This window comes from Leptonychotes weddellii, chromosome 6 (genome assembly GCF_054177405.1).
Source record: "Leptonychotes weddellii isolate Sample4059 chromosome 6, ASM5417740v2, whole genome shotgun sequence".
NCBI classification, from domain to species: Eukaryota; Metazoa; Chordata; class Mammalia; order Carnivora; family Phocidae; genus Leptonychotes; species Leptonychotes weddellii.
The window spans coordinates 81,403,229-81,422,514 of record NC_138374.1 but is presented as its reverse complement, the minus strand read 5'-3'; the positions used below and the strand labels follow the sequence as shown (position 1 = coordinate 81,422,514).

Here is a 19,286-nt window from a genome sequence, read left to right as displayed (position 1 = left end):
GGGAAGTTTCTAACTGGTTGCTTTAAAAGGTTACTTTAATAATTGTAAATACTTTAATGATTTAAAAATGTTGGGCGCCTGGGTGGCTCAGTTGGTTAAGCGACTGCCTTCAGCTCAGGTCATGATCCTGGAGTCCCAGGATCGAGTCCCACATTGGGCTCCCTGCTCGGTGGGGATTCTGCTTCTCCCTCTGACCCTCCCCTCTCTCATGCTCTCTGTCTCATTCTCTCTCTCAAATAAATAAATAAAATCTTTAAAAAAAAAAAAGTTACAATCATTGTAAAAGTTACTTTATTATTTTTTTAAGATTTTATTTATTTGAGAGAGAGAGAGAGAGCATGAGCAGGGGGAGGGGCAGAAGGAGAGAGAGTCTCAAGCCAACTCCGTGCTGAGTGCGGAGCCTGATGTGGGGCTCAGTCCCATGACCCTGAGATCATGACCTGAGCTGAAATCCAGTCAGATGCTTAATTGACTGAGACACCCAGGCACCCCTTAAAAGTTACTTTAAAATAACTTTCAATTATTTCACTTGATTCAAAATCCCGTTTAGTAGAATGAAATAGGTTAATCAGCCCTAATTTGTGTGTAATTGTGTCGCTTTATTTCATAGTTTTGTTTAATGTTCCAGTTGTCTAGTATCTTTGTTATTACTTATTTCTGAACTTCTTTTATTTTCATCCTGAAGTTTTGGAATTTCTATTCCTTGTCTCTGAAAGCTACAGTTTTGCCTCCTTGTTCCCATTTCCTTTTCAGTTCTCCTCCTTTCTAGACCCCTGTCCCTTTCTCAGGAACTCATGGCCTCACGGTTTTCTGGCCTCTGTTCTTCCTTGCCCTCTCTTCCTCTCTGTTTTTCTTAGCTCACCTTTAGGAGCCTCACTACTCCTGAGGCTGACAGGTAAGCTACGTGGTTTCCTCCTTTACGGCCAGGACCCCAGCCCCATCCTGGCACCATCTGGGGTTCTGGAGGCTCACGTGCCCCCCCCCCCCCCGCCACTTGCATTGCTGTGTGCTTGGCATCAGAATCCTAACGCCACAGGAACTCATGGGATCGTCCGTCTTCTGTGCCTCTGGCCTTGTATTTTGGAACGAGTAAGAATAAGAGGAGCTCAGAGGCGTCTTTGCTTCTCCTATAATTTCCCTCCCCTCCCTCCCTCTTGTCCTGTGCCTGCCCGGAGCAGTTCACCATACAGGGCTTCATCTTCTCCAGATACTTTTACCTGTTCTGAAGCCAAAATGATAGGTGGTATATGCTTAATTGTTTTAAATAGTTTATATGAGGCAGGATTTCTGTTATTCTTACTACTTTGGTTTTCATTCCAAATGTGCTTGTTTTTTTTAAAGTTCATTTATTTTTTAGTAATCTCTACACCCAGTGTGGGGCTCGAACTCATGACCCCAAGATCAAGAGTCGTGTGGTCTTCTGACTAAGCCAGCCAGGTGCCCACTTCTTGTTTTGTTTTGTTTTGTTTTTAATGAAAACTTTTTATTTAAAAAATTATACACTTATAGACAAATAGTAAGAGTGGCCCACGGAACTGTTGTGTGTGGTCACAGGGATGTACCAATTATGAACATTTTGCCACATTTGCTTTTGCCTGTGTTGTCTCTTTTATAATATATATACACACATATTTATACTGTATACACATTTACACATTTTATTATTATTTTAATTTTGCTGGGCTATTTGAAAGTAAGCTTTGGACATTATGACTTTTCCCCAAAATACTCCAGTGTATATTTTCTAAGAACTAGAACATTCACTTACATAAACCACAGGTGTGTGTGTGTGTTTAAATATAATAGAATCAGAGCAGCTGGGGAGAACTTGAAGAGGTCATTTGGCTCCTTCCCAGGCTTCTTGCTGGTAAATTCCTACAGTAAATAGCCATTTTCCAGGAGTGATAAACCCAGATTCCCCCAGGGGCCAGGCCTGTGACATGAATGTGAGAGGCACACAGGCTTGGACAGTTCTGAGGACGCGTACGAGTGGCCCCACCTAAATGAAGAGACCGATCCTATGCTGAACGTAACCTTATATGCTGGCCACATCTGTCCCTTGGGTCATCAGTTTTGAGCCCTGGATCTGTCTTCAAGGCTCCCATAGGGTGGAGCCTCCGGTTTTCTTTGGAAGCGTCTTGTTACAGTCAAGTTCTCCTGTAAGTCTCATGAAATCCTCGGCCAGGTTTCTGAGGGGCAGCGGCACTCAGGGGTGAAGAGGGTGGGGTCCAGCCTGTGTGTGGGAATCCCATGGCCATGACTTACTAGGATAACGGTGAAGTTACCTACCCTTTCTGTGCTCCCATTTTCTTCATCGGTAGAATAATAGAAGGCGCCGTCCTCCCAGGGCTGTTGTCAAGAGTAAGTGGGTGAGAATATTTGAAGCGTTGAGAGCAGAGCCAAACCCTTGCGTGGCTGTGTGCGGCCATCGCTCCCCTGCAGCCTGCAGGTGGTAGCAGGGTGTGAGTGAGCTGCGGGGATGACTCCTTCTCCAAGTCCCAGAGGAGCTTTTGGTTCTGCCGTCCCGCTGTCCTGCCCCCTGGTCAGACCTGCAGCCTCAGCCCTCGGCCCCCCGGGGGGTCACTGCTGGGATTGGCTGTATGTGGCCCCGGGCAAGTTATTGAATATCCCCGGGTTGTCTCCTTATCTGTGGAATGGAGAGAACGAGGCACCCCGCCTGCAAGGGGCCTTTGCGAGGAGTAAAGGCGTCCATGGGGGCAGAGTTTGAGTGCAGAGAGTGCTGGCCAGGAGTTGTGGGTGCCCCTCTAGAGCTGCCACCTTCCCCTGCTGTGTTCTCTGTGCCTGCTACTCAAGTCCCCCCGCCCCCCGCCGCCGGCACCCCGCAGGCTTTCTGTCCCTCCCTCCCTACAGGTGCTGTTGCTGAGATCACCAGTGGCTTCTCTGTCCGGACCTGAGCTGCTGCTTCTTCTCTTAGGCTCTGGGAACGGTTTTAACAGTGAGGTCATCCTGTAAGCAGGGTCCGGGCCAGGGGCAGTTGAGGGGCAGAGAGGAGTGGAGAGGCTCACGGAGGCAGGACAGACTGAGTGGCAGAGAGCTAGGCATGGCAGGTCTGCGGAGCATCTGGGCCTGGAGTGGACAGCAGGCAATGAGTAAGTTAGAACAAGTAGTGAAGGAAGTGGAGGGAGCATGCTCGAAGGTGCTAAGGCACCTATCAGAATGTCTTCAACATAAGGAAGGAAGATATCTGAATATTTTAGGGCAAAAGAGGAAGCAATTAGTAGAGGAGAGGATGAAGGTGCTGAGTGGGATGCAAGTGTGTCCAGAACAAGAACCAAGACCAAGGGGCTTAAGAGTACACTTATCGAGGAAGAAGAGGGAGACCCAGAGCGGGCTTGCTGTCTGCTATGTGAGGACACAGAGAAAGGTGGCCATCGCAAGCCAGGAAGAGGGTACCCACTAGACACTGAACCTGACGACGTCCTGGTCTTGGACTTGGCAGCCTCTGGAACTGTGTGCAGTCATGCCATGTTTTCATCCACCCAGGCTGTGGTGTGTAGCTCTGCAGCCCGAGCTGCCCCAGCAGGGGGTAGGGGTGTCAGCCGTGGTGCCCAAACAGTCGGCGTCTGTTCTGGGAAGTAGGGGACAGGTCTGGGGGCTCTTCTGCTGAGATTAGGTGTGTCCGCGGTGTGGAGCTTGAGGCAAGAGATGATAGACGGGTAGAGCGAGCAGGATAGAAAGTTAAGGGGCCCAGAATCTAGGATGGGGCAAATGGCCATTTTGAAGCGTTAACTAAGAATATTGAGCAGCTGCGTGTAGATGAATTAACTGCTAAACACAGCTCGAGGGCTAGTTTGTAGGGGTACAGGTGCGTTCTTGAGTTATTGTATTGTTCTTTAGGCCACTGTGGACTCGTCAGCCGAAGAAGCTTTGCCTTTTCCTCTTACATCAGTCAGGCCTTCGTGTTTTAGGACTAGAGAGAAGGAAGCAGCTTGGTGCGTGAGGGACATCAAGCGAGCTTTGTTTTCTGTGGTCTCCCTCAGCAAAGTGAGACAGTCTAGCTGGCGTCACTCAGGAGAGGCGAGGAGGGTGATAGGTCCTTCAAAGGGGAGCCGAAGGGGAGAAGGAGAACTTTCTGGCTGAAAGGAAGGACCTGCCACCCTCTGATGCAGAGCAGCCTGCCGGTGGTGGCAGGACCTGGGGTGTGGGGGGTGCGTGGGTGGCTGTGTGCACAGAGTGCCGAGCACCAGCCCTCCCATCTCCCCAGGAAGCCACCCCTCCTGAGCCACGCCCATCTGCATCCAAGCGCGCTCACCTCTCTCTGGTCCTACACAATCTTCCTTGACCCCATGTCCCCTCCAGACCTCCCTTCCTCCCCTTCACTTCACACATCCATCCTCCTAAACCCAGTGCAATCAGATTTCTCCACCGTCTTCGACGGCAGCTTCCCTCGTCAAAAAATCACCACCGATCTCCTTTCCTAAATCCAGTGGGCGTCTCTCAGAACTTACTCCATCTCTCAGCAGTATGTGACACCAAGATGATGCCCACTCTTCCCCCATGTCTTTCCTTAGCTCCCTTGACACGGCGCTCTGCGGATCTGTGGAGTTCTCGCCTAGCCCTCTGGCCCCTCTCCCTCGTGTCTAATGCAGGCCCTCTTCCTTGGACCGCTGGGTCAGGGCCGGTCTCTGTAGAGTTCTTGCTGGACCCCTGGCTGTTCTCTTCCTGTCAGCACACTCTTCTCAGACCTTCTTCCGGCCCACGCCGTCTGGGGGTGGATCGTGCCCCACCCCCAGCTAGTGCCTTAGCCCTTCCCATGTCCTGGGTGTTGGCAGCGACAAAGGGCTCATTTCAATCTGGTTTACCGTTTCTTGGAGAGGCAAAGGGGATCGATTACCTTGCTGACACAGCACAAAGTCATTCTTCTTTTCTCTCTACGTACCTCTCTTCTCACAGGCTGACTCATGATGGCAGCTATTCCTAGCCATTTCCAGAAATAGGGGGTATTGGATTTATAATTTAAAATGTTCTAGTAACCATATTTAAAAAAAGGTAAAAGAGAAACAGGTAAAATTAATTTTAACACTATGTTTTATGCAACCCCGTATGTCTAAAATATTTCATTTCAACATGTGTCAGTTGAAAAATTATCCACGAGATATTTGACTTTTTTTTTTTTTCCGTACTTGGTTTATTGAAATCCGTGTGTATTTTACACTTATAGCCTGTTTTCACTTGGGCTGGTCCCTTGCCCAGTGCTCAGTAGGACCATTGTCCCACATGCATGCCTGCAAGGGCTTCCGGTCCCCCCACCTCGCCCTGTGCTCCCCCAGCCCCATGCTCCCCCTCCCCACCCTCCCCATCGTGCAGGGTGACAGCCTTTCCTCGGATCCCTCTGATTCTGGACTTCCTGTGGTTCTCTGATGCACATAGAGAGGCCTGGAAGGTTACGGAGGGGCTAAATCTGTGAATACTGACCAAATCATGTTTTGGTTCCTGCCTCATTAACTATCAGTTGTAACATATACAGCAGGAGTCTGATGTTACAATGATATATTTATTACAGTGGTGTTAGCCAGATTCATGGGACATCTTTAGGGACTTCTTGAAAGTATAGTCTTATAGAATGCTTCAGTGTCTAGTCCCACCATCATGTCCACGTCCTGCCTTCATGAGGGACGTGGGCGTTTAAAACAGTGCACAAGTGTTAGGACTGAGGTGCTCGGGCAGGTAGGAAACAGGAAGACGTTACGTGTTAAGTTGGTCCTCATTTATTGTGAAGGAAAACCAGTAAATGAAAGTTAATCCCATCCTCCACAGTTACTGACTTTCGGTTTTCCTCTTGATATTCATCCTGCAACCTCTTTAAGTGAAGAACCTAGACATTCTTTTTTTTTTTTTTAAAGATTTTATTTATTTATTTGACAGAGAGAAACACAGTGAGAGAGGGAACAACAGCAGGAGGAGTGGGAAAGGGAGAAGCAGGCTTCCCGCGGAGCAGGGAGCCCGATGCAGGACTCGATCCCAGGACCCTGGGATCATGACCTGAGCTGAAGGCAGACGCTTAACGACTGAGCCACCCAGGCGCCCTAGAACCTAGACATTCTTATTTAAAATGTTTTCTCAGTAAAATAGTGAGTAAATATAACACCACCGATATTATCCAGAATGGTAAAGAAATGAAATATTCTAGTTAAGTGAATATTTGTGAAATTAAGTACACATCCAAATACTACAACTTTAATTTTAATAATTTTAAGTGGAAATACTTAATAATCTATTACAAATCCTGTCTTAGCATCTAGAGAATACTGAATGTAATTCAGACTTTTCTTAGGTTATTTGCTGAATTAAATTACATTATTATGGGGGGGCAGGAGAGTAACTAATATCTATGGAGTGGCTACTCCGCCAAGAGCTATGCTTTTATTACGATAGTTCTTATATTTTACTCTGAGGATGTTCCCAGCCCCATTCTAAGTATTTGAAGGAAGACGCTATATTTTGCCCACCAGGTAGGCTTATGCAGTCGGAGATTAGCCCGCCCCGCCTCGCGCGGTGCAGAGCTGGGATCTGAACTCAAGCGAGCGGGCACTAGAGGCCACGTGAACTTCAGCACAAACCTCTGTCCCCCTTTTACAGACGCAGAAACTGAGGTGCAAAGCAGTTAACTAACTTAAACTCGGCTAGTAAGTGGCTGACATTTCTTTTTCTTACTCCTCCGTCCTTTCCGTTTTCTAGAACTTTCTGGGTTTTGGCTCAGGCAGGGCTTGCGTTTGCTAATCAATGCAAACACTTCTTTCTCCCTTTGGTTTGCTTGTCTGCCTTTTCCTTTTCCTGGGAAGTATCTTCTATCCTCACAAGGCAGTACTTACTGAGTGACTTTGTTTGCTGGGCTACAACCACCCTGAAGTCCTTTAGAGAGACACCGCGCTTGCTTTTCAAAGTTTAAATTCTGAAACTATTGACCATTTTTTCCCGCAGAGAGATCGGGACAATTATCAGGTCGCTAGGGTGCTGCCCAAGTGAAGGAGAGCTCCATGACCTGATCGCAGAGGTAAGCAGGCTGGCAGCAGGGCTGTGTGCGGTGGGCTCTCTGCTCCCCCTGATCCTTGGATCTAAAAACCCTTAACTGCAACTGGGCATGTCCTAAACTAATGAATGTGCTTGATGAAGACACTGGGGCAGCTTTGCGGATTGGCCAGGCAACAGTTCTGAAACAATATCAGATCTGGAGGAAATGACTTTGACCAAGTAATGCAATGGCTCAAGTAAAGAGCCCACCTTAGATATTATTTACACTCTTTGAAATTAATTGAAGAGGGCCCCTGGGTGGCTCAGTCCAGTTAAGCATCAGACTCTTGGTTTCAGCTCAGGTCATGATCTCAGGGTCATGGGATCGAGCCCCACATTGGGCTCTGCTCTCAGCGGGGAGTCTGCTTGTCCCTCTCCCTCTGTTCCTCCCCTGCTCGAGCTTTCTCTCTCTCTCTCAAATAAATAAATAAATAAATAAAACCTTTAAAAAAATAAAATTAGTTGGAGAAAGGCCATCAGATGCAGGGGACTGACTGTCTGCAGAGAGAACACTGACAGATGAAAGGAACGTAGTGAAGAATGTCAGTTCAGAGGGGATGGAAGGGGAAGTAGAGACTGTAAGAGATTTATATTTATTGAGGGGAAATAAAACTAACTTTCAGAAGAAATAGTACACATAATGAAATAATAAGAACTAACTTGATATTGACTGAATGGTCCAAGAATTTTAAAAATGGTTATTTGTAATAGTGTAGAGGAGTCTCTGGAGAGAATTACCCCATAAAGCAGTGCTGAGTGGCCCGAGACCAGAGAGCTCCATGCCCTGTTTGGTTTTCCAGAAAAGCGTCTGGTCTAATGTCAAGTGCAGCTTTCAGTTCAACAAAGCAGAGGCCTAAAGGGAACAAAGCTACCTGGGCCCCCACCAGGAGAAGAATCTGTTCAGAACTGCTGATCTAGGTGTGTGGGTTTTGGTGGAGGCCAGGCTTCGAGCAGGAGGAGACAGGAGGCAGGCAAGGAAGTAGGGGTTTAGTTGATTTTTGTGCCCAGCATGGCATTGGGGTGAGTCACCTAACCTCTGCGCCAGTTTCTCCATGAGAATACCTACTTCAAAGGTAAATGAAGTAATGCATTAGAAGACATGTTTTGAATCCTAAAGCACTATATACAGTTAAGAAGTGGAAGATTGAAAAGACGACTCTGTTGCCCGCGTATTAGCATCTTGTAACTAAAAAGCAGGACTGGTTTTTCATTAGCATTCAAAAATATTCAGTAAAGCACAAAACCTTTACATTGTTTTTCTGTTTTGGGATCCAATAAAACTATTTTTACTCAGAGGAGAAAAATCTTATTTTTCCTGAGTTGGTCCTCACATTTTTTAAAAAAGGTGTTGATCACTACTTGACAGTGTTTATCGACAAAGCTAGAATTTGTGCTCGTGAAAGAGGAGAGTTGGCACCGTGGAGCAGATAGGAACTGGAAGATGAACTTACAGTGAAATCATAATTACCGCATATACTTCAGTAGAGTAGGTGGAAGAGAAAGGAAAAATGCCTCCAGAGGATAAAAAAGCAGAACCTTTAGAGCCTAATTCCTTTTGTCTGTTTTAATTAGCAAACCACAACCCATGGGCCAAACCCCGTCCACCACCTGTTTTTATAAATAAAGTTTTATTGGAACACAGCTAAACTCATTTATTTACATATTATCTCTGGCTGTGTTCTCACTGCAAGAGTGGAGTTGAGAGTCCTTGCAACAGAGAGCATATGGTTTGCAAAGCTTAAAATATTTACTGTCTGGTCCTTTGCAGAAAAAGTTTGCCAACTCTTCATCTGTAAGTTTCTGTGGCAAAGTAGAATAAATACCGCATCTTGGGTCAGGAGGTCTACATTCGAGGCCTGTAGCTACCACTTACAGTTATGTGGCCTTTCAAAGCCTGGTTCCACGGCCACAAAAGGAATGCAACAATAGTAAAGTGTACCTTTATGAGGATTAAATCTGATAACTCTGAGGATTCATGTGTTACTTGGTGGGCACTCAACACATATTTGGGTTTGCTTGCTCTGTAGGTGGCTGTCTGCTGAAGCGACCCCACGGGTTTGCGCAGTTAATCACAGTAGATACTTGGGTGCCAACGTTTTAATTTGTCTTTGCCCCTTTCTTAGATATACTGACACAACCTTTGAAAATTGTACATGTTTAGAGCAGTTGTACCGGTAGGGATCGCTGTGCTATCTAAGCCCTATGCACATTTTTCTGTCCTTGTGCACAATTTATTCAAATTAAATTATAGCGATATGCATAAGAAGTTTTGGGTGTGACTCTCCTTTTTGTGGTTTCCCAAATAAGTGAGGGGAACAAAGCACATAGATAGTTGTAGGTATTGAATACATTTAGAAAATCAGAGCTCCAGTAGTAAAGCTCTAGGGGTGAATGTCCTATTGCTAAGTGCTCTGTAGTAGTTTCAGAAATGAAACTATTTCTGCCTTTTTTTTGCTTTAAAATGCAATAATGTGATAATGCTCTAAAATTCTTCGATAGGGGCGCCTGGGTGGCTCAGTTGTTAGGCGTCTGCCTTTGGCTTGGGTCGTGATCCCAGGGTCCTGGGATTGAGCCCTGCATTGGGCTCCCTGCTCAGCCAGGAGCCTGCTTCTCCCTCTCCCTCTCCCACTCCTCCTGCTTGTGTTCCCTCTCTCGCCGTCTCTCTGTCAAATAAATAAATAAATAAATAATAAAATAAAATTCTTCGATAAAACATCAAAACCTGTGTGCAGGTCTCTAGTTGCCATTTACTTGAGTTTTAGTTGAAGTACATACTGACTCTCAGCCCCTTGCTTCTGAAGAGAGATATGAGATCTGATGTTGCTCTTGAAATAGATCATTTAAAAATCGCTCAGCATTGATCCCTCTACTTCATATTCTACAATTACCAACTTGCCCCAAATAATCTCTGCACATCTGGAATATCACAAAACTCAACAACTGTGACAAAGGTTAATACCCAAATTTTATTGACATACAGGTTACCAAACAATTCTTCCTTTACTAAGAAGTTATATCCTTCCAGGATCTTCCATGTGGGAGCTGGGAGGACATGACAGCATCTCAGTACCAGTGGGAAGGGCGTGGAGAGGTCGACAGCCTTTGAAGTTCAAACCTAAATGGAATTGTGGAGAATTTAAAATAATTAGAAAGGAGAGCTAAAAAAGCGTTTGGAAAATAAGACCTATGTTGGTGAGATTTTGACATTGTACAGTGATTTTTTTAAAAAGGTCAATTTATCTCTTCCCCTAAGTGGCCTGAGGTGACCTCTGAAAATGGTTCGCTATTCGCTTGACCCAGAAAACCCTACGAAATCATGTAAATCAAGAGGTTCAAATCTTCGTGTTCACTTTAAGAACGCACGTGAAACTGCCCAGGCCATCAAGGGTATGCATATCCAAAAATCCACCAAGCATCTGAAAGACGTCACTTTACAGAAGCATTGTGTGCCATTCTGTCGCTACAGTGGTGGAGTTGGTAGATGTGCCCAGGCCGAACAGTGAGGCTGGGCACAGGGTCGGTGGCCCAAGAAGAGTGCTGAATTTTTACTGCACATGCTTAAAAATGCAGAAAGTAATGCTGAACTTAAGGGTTTAGATGTTGATTCTCCGGTCATTGAGCACATCCAGGTGAACAAAATCCCCAAGATGCGGCATAGAACGTATAGGGCTCATGGTTGGATTAACCCACACATGAGCTCTCCCTGCCACATTGAGATGATCCTTACTGAAAAAGAGCAGATTGTTCCTAAACCAGAAGAGGAGGTTGCACAGAAGTAAAAGATATCCCAGAAGAAACTGAAGAAACAAAAACTTATGGTCCAGGAGTAAATTCTGCACAGAATAAATGCAAATAAAAATAAAAAGAGGAAAAAAAAAGGTCAATTTATCAGAAAGGTATAAAAATTTTAAATGTCTGTGTACCTAATAACAGAGCTGCAATAGACATGAAACAAAAATGGACAGATGAGAGGGAGAAACAGACAATTCCATCATCATAGAAGGAACTTATAACAACCCTCTCTAAATAATTGATAGAACAACTACATAAAATATCAGCAAAGACATAGATGATCAACCATTAGTCACTCTGATCTAATTGATATTTATAGGACATACACCCACAAATGCAAAATACATGTTCTTTCCAAGTGTACAGGGAATATTCAATAGGATAGATTAAGTGCTGGGCCATAAAACAAGTCTCAGTAAATTTTTAAAAATTAAAATCATATAGGATATGTTCTCTGATTTTAAAAAAGGAATTAAGGGGCGCCTGGGTGACTCAGTTAAGTGTCTGACTCTTGATCTCGGCTTAGGTCATGATCTCAAGTTCGTGAGATTAAGCTCCATGTCGGGCTCTGTGCTCAGTGTGGAGCCTGCTTAAGATTCTCTCTCCCTCTCCCTCTGTCTCTCCCCACTGCTCCTGCTCTCTCTCTCTCTTTCTCTAAAAAAAAGTAAATTAAAAAAATTTAAAAAGGAATTAAGTTAGCGATCAATTGAGAATAAGATAATTAGGAAATCCTCAAATACTTGAAATTAAGCAACCTCCTTCTAAATGATTCATGAATCAAAGAAGAAATCACAAGGGGAATTAGAAAATATTTTGCGCTGAATGTTAATGAAAATACAGCATGTCAAACTTTGTGGGATACAGGTAAGCAGTGGTTAGACGCCAATTTACAACTTTAAATGTTTACACTGGAAAATAAAAAAAGACCTAAAATTAATTATCTAAATTCTCATCTTAACAAGCTGGAAAAAGAAGAGCAACAAAAACCCAGTATAAATGGAAGAAAAAAAATTATGAAGAGCAAAAATCAGTGAAATAGAAAATAGAGAAAATCACTAAAAGCAAAAAACTAGTCTTTTCAAATAAAATTGGATTAACCTCTAGCTAAGGTGATCAAGACAAATTACCAACATCAGGATTAAAGGAGGGTTTATCATTATCCTTCAGACATTTTAAAAGGATAATAAAGAACGTTATGCTAATAAACCTGGCAACTTAGATGAAATGGACAAATTCCCTGATACACACAAATTACCAAAACTGACCCAAGAAAATCTGGAGAATTTGAATAGCCCTGTATCAATTATGAAAATTAAATTTATAATTAAAAACTTTCCCATAAAGAAAACTAGAAGTTCAGATGGCTTTGCTAGAGAATTCTCTCAAACATTATGGAAGAAATAATACCAATTCTACACAAAACTCTTTTTGGAAACGTCACAGGAGATAACACTTTCTAGGCCAGCATTACTCTGATATTCAAGCCAGACAATCCTATTACGAAAAAGAACAGAGCTTACTGACATAGATGTAAAAGTCCTTAATAAGATTTTACCAAATCAATTTCAATAACATGTTTAAAGGATAATACATCATGAGCAAGTGGAGTTTATCTCAGGAATTTAAGGTTGGCTCAACATCAATCAATGTACTTTATTATTTATTACATCAACAGAACAAAGTAGATAGACCATATGATCATTTCAGTAAATATAGGAAGAACATTTGAAAAAATTCCGTACCCATTGAAGAGAAAAATACTCAGCAAACGAAGAATAAAAGGAAACTTGTCAAGCCGGCCAAGGGCAGCTACTAAAATTCAAGGCTAAAATCATACTCATACTCAAATCATGAACGAGGCACAGATGCCTGCGTTCATCACTCCTATTCACCATTTACTTGAAGCCCCAGCTAGTACAATAAGGTAAGAAAAAATAATAAAAGATACGCAGTTTGGAAAAGAAAAAGTGAAACTCTTTCTGTTTCAGACAACATGATTTTTCATGTAGAAAATCCTAAGAGACTTACCAAAAGCCACAAGAACTAATATGTGAATTTAGCCAGATCACAGGCTACATGGTCAACATGAAAAATTAATTTTATTTCTATAATTAGAAATCAACAATAAGAAAAATGAAATTAAGTAAACAACCCCACTAAAAAAGCTTAAAAATAGAATCATGAATAAATTTAACAAAATAAAGTCAAGACCTATACACCAAAAACAGCAAACACTATGAAGAGAAATTAAAAGTTAAATGGATAGATATACATGTTCATGGATTGCAAAATAACATTGTTAAGGGGGTAGTTCTTTGATTAATAGATTCAGTACATTTTCAATCAAAATTATAGCAGGATTTTTTGAAGAAATTTATGAGCTGATTCTGAAATTTGAATGGAAAAGCAAAGGAGCTAAAATAACCAAAATAATTTTGGAAAGGAAGGGCAAGGGTGGTCTTTTACTACCTGATTGCAAGATTTACCATGAAACCACAATAATCCTGACAAGTGTGATATTTGTGTACTGAGAGACCTATAGACCAATGGAACAAACTGGAGGATCCAGACATAGAACCATACTTATATCTTTGACAGAGGTGCCAAAGTAATTCAACGAAGAAAGGATCATCATTTCAATAAATCGTGTGGGAGCAAATGGGTATCTGAATAGAAAGAAAACAAACTTCAGCACTCTTTTCCTCCACACAAAAAGGTTAACTTGAAGTGGACCATAGACCTGAATAGATGAGCTAAAACTATAAACTTCTGGAAGAAGACAGAGAGAAAACCATGTGATGTTGGGTCAGCCAAACATTTCTTAGATAAGACACAAAAAGCATGAACCATAAAAAAAAAAAAGCACAACAAATAACGATTACCTTCATCAATATTAAAAAATTTTGCCCAAATGACACAGTTAAAAACAAACCAAGCAAATGCAGATCAGACTGAGGGAAAATATTTGCAAATAATTTATTTGACATTGTATCCAGAATATATTAACATCTGTTTTAACTAATATTAGGAAGCCCATCAACCCAATTTTTAAACTGGCCAAAGATTTGAATAGACATTTCATAAAGGAAAATGTGTATTAATGGCCAACAAGCACATAAAAAATGATGAACATCTATACCCGATGGGGAGCACGAAGTGTCACTACACATCCACGAGAATGGCTAAAATTTGAAATTCTGAAAATATTAAACACTGGCAAGGATTTAGAACAGCTATAATTCACACATTGCTGGTAGGAATATCACTTTGGAAAACTGTGCCAGTGTCTTATAAAGATAAACATACACTCATTATATGACCTGGCAATCCTATTGGTAACTATTTATCCAAGAAAAATGAAAGTCCATGTCCACACGAGATTTGTAACCAAATGTTCTTGATAGCACTAATCATAACAGTCCAAAATTGAAAATAACCTAAATGTCCATTGACTGGGGAATGGATAAATACTATGGACCACTACTCTACTCAGTGATAAAAAGGAACAAAATATGATACACACATGACATGGATGAATTTCAACAAGAACATGTTAAGCAAAAGAAGTCAAACATGGGACTTCCGAGGAAGATGGCAGAGTAGGAGGACCTTAAGCTCACCTCGTCTCACAGATACAACTAGATAACACACATATCCATGTAAAAAGCCCAGAAAATGACCCAAAGACTGGTAGAACAGACTCTCCCTAGCTAACCAGAGAGAAGAGGCAACATCCAAGAGGGTAGGAAGGAGGGAGACATGATCGAGAGCCAAGTGGAGCTGTGGGACTGACCCGGGGAAGGGAGGGATGTTTTGGGTGCAGAGAGGGAAGGGAGCAGACTCCCACCCTCGGGATCCTAGGCACAGAGGACCAGCACGGGGTCCAACATAACCACATAACATGTGGTTTTGGAAACCAGAGATTGTAAAATTGGACTTTAAAAAGATCCATTGTATATGTACTGACACTGAATCTTGCCTTCAGATGATAAACTGACCCCTTCTCACCACTTCCACACCCATCACCTTGGTCCAAGCCGCTGTCCCATCTCCCTGAACTACCATGGCGGCCTTTGAACTCTCTGCTCCTGCGCTTGGTCCTCTGCAGTCTACTTGTCACGCGACAGGCAAAAAGGATGCTTTTAAAAAAGGTTAAGTCAGAGCCCGCCACTCCACTGCTCAGAACCCTACTTCTGAGGTGCCCAACTCACTCAGGAAAAGAGCCCAAAGTACTGTTACCACAGCTGACAAGGCTCTAGGTGGTCAGGCCTGTCACTTCCTGCCATTGTCCCTGCTCACATATTGGCTTCCCTGCTGGTTCTGAGTATGTCCTGCATACTTCTACACAAAGTCTTTGTTCTTGCCCTTACCCGTGCTCTGGGCTGCTCTTCTTCCAAGTACCCACAGCACTTAGAGACCTGACGTTTAAATCTGGGCCAGAGTGAGTCCTGATGTGGCAAGAAAGCATCTCGGAGATGATGTTGCCATCCCGAACTGCCCCATGCCTCCCCGGTGTCTTAGGACTCTGTATCTTTGGAGGTTTGATACTAGGTGAGATCTCTCATTCTGGCGAATCTGATTTGACAATACAACCCTTTGTGTTTCGTCTGTGGTGTTCAACATAATCTGAAATTACCGATTTACTTCTGTCTTAAAACTCCCTTCTGTCATAAAAACACCTTGAAGGCAAGGTTTTATGCTTTGTACATCAGTGCATCCTTAGCACCGAGAACAAAGCCTGACATATTCTGGTTCGAGGAGCTGCTCTACTGTTTCCTGTGGGCTGAGCAATATTCTGGTTATAATTACGGTTCTTACACTGTCTCTTCTTGCTCTTGCAAGACCTAGTATCAGAATAGTGGAAAATTCAGGCTTGCAAAGCACTGCAGACATACTTGAGAGAAGAGTTTTACAATAGATCTGATTCATGGGCTCAAAAATTCCAAGCTTCCAGTAGTAAAAGTAATTAAAAACTATTGCAAGCTGGTAATCATTCATCTATCAAATAATTATCAAGCATTTACCACATGCCAGGTACCAGGCATTCAGAGACACAAGAACACTGAAAAAACTCCATCCTAATTTGGCTCAAGATAGTTTCAAACACTTTAAAATTGTGAACATCAAAAATTTAAATACATAGGCATTTAAATATTTGAGATTGTGTTCAGTCCCATTCATTTAACTAAATGAAGAAACTCACCCACAAATGAATGTTCAGTTGCATTTTCTGTGGTCAATGATTTAATGTTAAATTAATAGTGGTGAGAAGCCTTTATGATTTCAACGTGTTCAATATTCCCTAGTAACCAGCTAAAACAATGTAATGATTCTACTGAGTCATTTCCTGCATTTTTCATCTTGGATGAAAAATATCATACCACACCAGACATACCACAAGCCCCAGAGGTCCCAAATCACAGTTTCTCATTATTTTTAATTGGTTAAGTATTCTCAGAAATTTTTGTCTTTGAAACTTCAGAAATGGCTGTCTAGTTAGTAGGGTAAAATCTATATAATCCACACACTTGTAAAGTGGCCGTGTCCATCTGTCTGAACCATAACTGCATCATCCTGGTTCCAGATGAGCCCTGAGATGTCACAGCATTCAGAATCTAACTGTGCCAAGCTTCTCAGAGATTGGGAAAGGGTGAGGTAATTATGTTCTGGTTTTGAAGTAGCAGGTGATGTGAAACATTGTTGTCTGTTATTTTTCCTGAGCACCCTGGCATTGGAGAAGGTGGGAGAAGGTAGTAGATCTGTTCTAATTTGTACTGATGTTAGATGCTGGAGTTAAAGAACTGTAGACTGATTGGGGCACCTGGGTGGCTCAGTCAGTTAGGCAGCGGACTCTTGATTTCGGCTCCAGTCATGATCTCAGGGTCCTGGGATCAAGCCCCGCCTCAGGCTCTGCGCATTCAGTAGGGAGTCTGCTTGTCCCTCTCCCTCTGCTCCTCCTCCTGCTCTCTCTCTCAAATAAATAAAATCTTTAAATATAAAAAAATAAAAAAGAGCCGTAGACAAAGAGGTACTTTGGAGATTACCTGGTGATGGCTACCAGCCATGACTTCCGAATGGAAATAGGTAAATGGGGGGAGGGGTGTTGAGGGGATTGTGTTGTACAAGGAAAATATCTGTAGTTAGAAGAAAAACACTAAATGGTGCTAAAGCAGCGATCAGCAGCAGGAAACAAAACCCAGGGAAATCTATAAAAGTGGTTTTCCCTCTCACATAAATACATAGTATTTATGAATAAATGCATTTCATAATTTTATATAAAACAGCCATAACAGGAGATTAATTCAAGTTTTTATTTCAAATTTTTATTGTATATAAGAAATATAGGAAATTTTTAAAGAGATAGAGAAAAATCCTTTCCAATAATACATCACCTTAATATGACCATTGTAATATTTTAGTGCACTTCCTTCCATATTATTTTCCTGTGCATGTTTTCAACATGACTGTAATCTTATAGTTAGTTTAGCTGGAACCCCTTGACTTCTTCCCCCCACAAGAGGATAAAATAGGGAAATTAATGGCTTGACAGCCACCAATTCCCTCATAGCTTCAAGGTGTAGAAACTCACAGTTGGAAGGGACATACATTATCAATTATCTGGTTTAGCCACCTGTTGGTTCTTAGCATCTCTGATGGTCTAGCTGAGAGATGATTCAAACTTTTTTTTTTGATACTTATATTAATAAGGGACTTCTAACCTGAAAGAATCACATATCCTTATTTTTGTACAACAGCCTCTGCAATGTTTGTAGTAAATAAATTTTCTAAAGTAGGTGACTTTTTAAATTTTCCATTTGGGGGCGCCTGGGCGGCTCAGTTGGTTAAGCGTTGTACTCTTGATTTAGGCTCAGGTTATGAGCTCAGGGTCCTGGGATTGAGCCCCTCGTCGAGCTCCGCACTGAGTGTGGAACCTGCTTAAGATTCTCTTTCCCTCTCCCTCTGCCCCTCCTTGCTCATGCTTGCTCTCTCTCAAAAAAAAAAAAAAAAGATTTTTCATTTGTAAAGGTAATTTTTTTTTGGCAAATGCCAATGAATTTTTGTTATTATTTTATTCCATCCAAGGTAGAGAAGTATTTTCTAAATTGTCCTGTTTTCATTTTGAAACATGATTTATGTCAAAATTTGAATACGTTATTTAGAGTCTAACTTGAAATATCTCATAGCTTTTTTTTTTTTTACTACAAATAGTTAAAAAATGGTATGTATATCTTATTTGGTGACCTGGAACTAGTTGAAATATAGGTGCTTTATAAACCATCTTAACTACTGATACTATCTTGCGTTTGTGAAGCATGAAATGGTTCAATTTATTGACTGAGGATTGTGTCACTGGGGAGAAATGAATTTTCACTGCGTGTTTTATTGCACCTACTCAGTGAGTTTGGCATTAAAATAAATAATGCTTTAATGAGAAAACGGTTGGCCTGATGATTTCACTGTGGGAATGGGGGTAAAGAACTCTGGGCCGTGGTCCCATCAAAACACCTGACCCAGTGACAGACAAGGTGGGCACTTCACCTCCAGTGCCCGATTCTGCAGAAGCAAAACAGATTGAGAAAATGGACTTTTGCCAAGGTGGAGTGAGAATCAGGCTTTGATTTTTAAAAATATTTTTTAAAAATCCCACACCGTATATATTTACTGAGCCTTCTTCATGCCGGGAAGAGGGGGCAGAGAGACTGGGGTGTCTGCGGGTGCTGCGGTGGCCTCCAGGACGGGCCCTTTGTGGGGCCGGGAAGCAGTGTGTTCTCTTCAGGCCGCCTGCTCCGCCCGGGTTCTCGGGAGGGAGCAGCCCGGCGGATCAGGACCCTGGTAGCCAGGCGAACAGCTGCCGGGAAGATGAATTCACTGTAAGTCGGGTACCTGAAGGCGGAGCTGGGGGGTCTTCCTGCAAAGTGGCTTATTATTTCTGCATTCCTAAATGCTGCCGAGGCTACTTGCCAATTGTTACCTCCTTTTCAGCACCTCATCCGTCCTCGTGGCTGAAGCAAACCAGATTATAATGTACTTGCCTCGTTCCTGTTGGCGGTAACAAGATCTATTGGTTGGCTTGGTTTTGTCTTTTGAACAGGAGGGGTGTGTTTGGTGGCCGGCTGGTACTCCCCGCTGTCGGATCAGTCAGTCCAAAGGGGCACGGAGGGAGGTGGCAGAGGGAGAGGTAGGGGGAGGCGGCGGAGGGAGAGGCGGAGGGAGGCGGCGGAAGGGGAGGCAGAGGGAGGCGGCGGTGGAGGGGGAGGCGCACGCCTTGTCCTCCAGGCCGGGGGCGGGGCCAGGCACAGGGTTGTAGGGCGGCCCAGCAGTGGAGCACGTTCTCACCACAAGCCGTGTGGCATTTACAGACACAAGTTAGGTGCATTTGGTGGGTCCGGGAGGCTGTGTTGGAGATTTCAGCACCAGAGATTGATTCTTTTGGGAGGAGGTGTCATTGCATGATAGAGAAC

At 43.0% G+C, this 19,286-nt stretch overlaps 1 protein-coding gene across 4 annotated transcripts in view; it reads left to right on the top strand.

Annotated features, from left to right (window-relative positions):
- Positions 1 to 19,286, top strand: part of DRC8 (dynein regulatory complex subunit 8) — a 115,033-nt gene that overhangs the window by 86,855 nt on the left and 8,892 nt on the right. For 3 of the 4 annotated variants that reach the window (XM_081824483.1, XM_081824481.1, XM_081824484.1), the window contains one exon: positions 6,943 to 7,015. The exons of the other annotated variant lie outside the window; for it this stretch is intronic. In XM_081824483.1, coding sequence (XP_081680609.1) covers positions 6,943 to 7,015 — 73 coding nt within the window. The remainder of the gene's footprint in view (positions 1 to 6,942; positions 7,016 to 19,286) is intronic. 4 annotated transcript variants of the gene reach the window in all.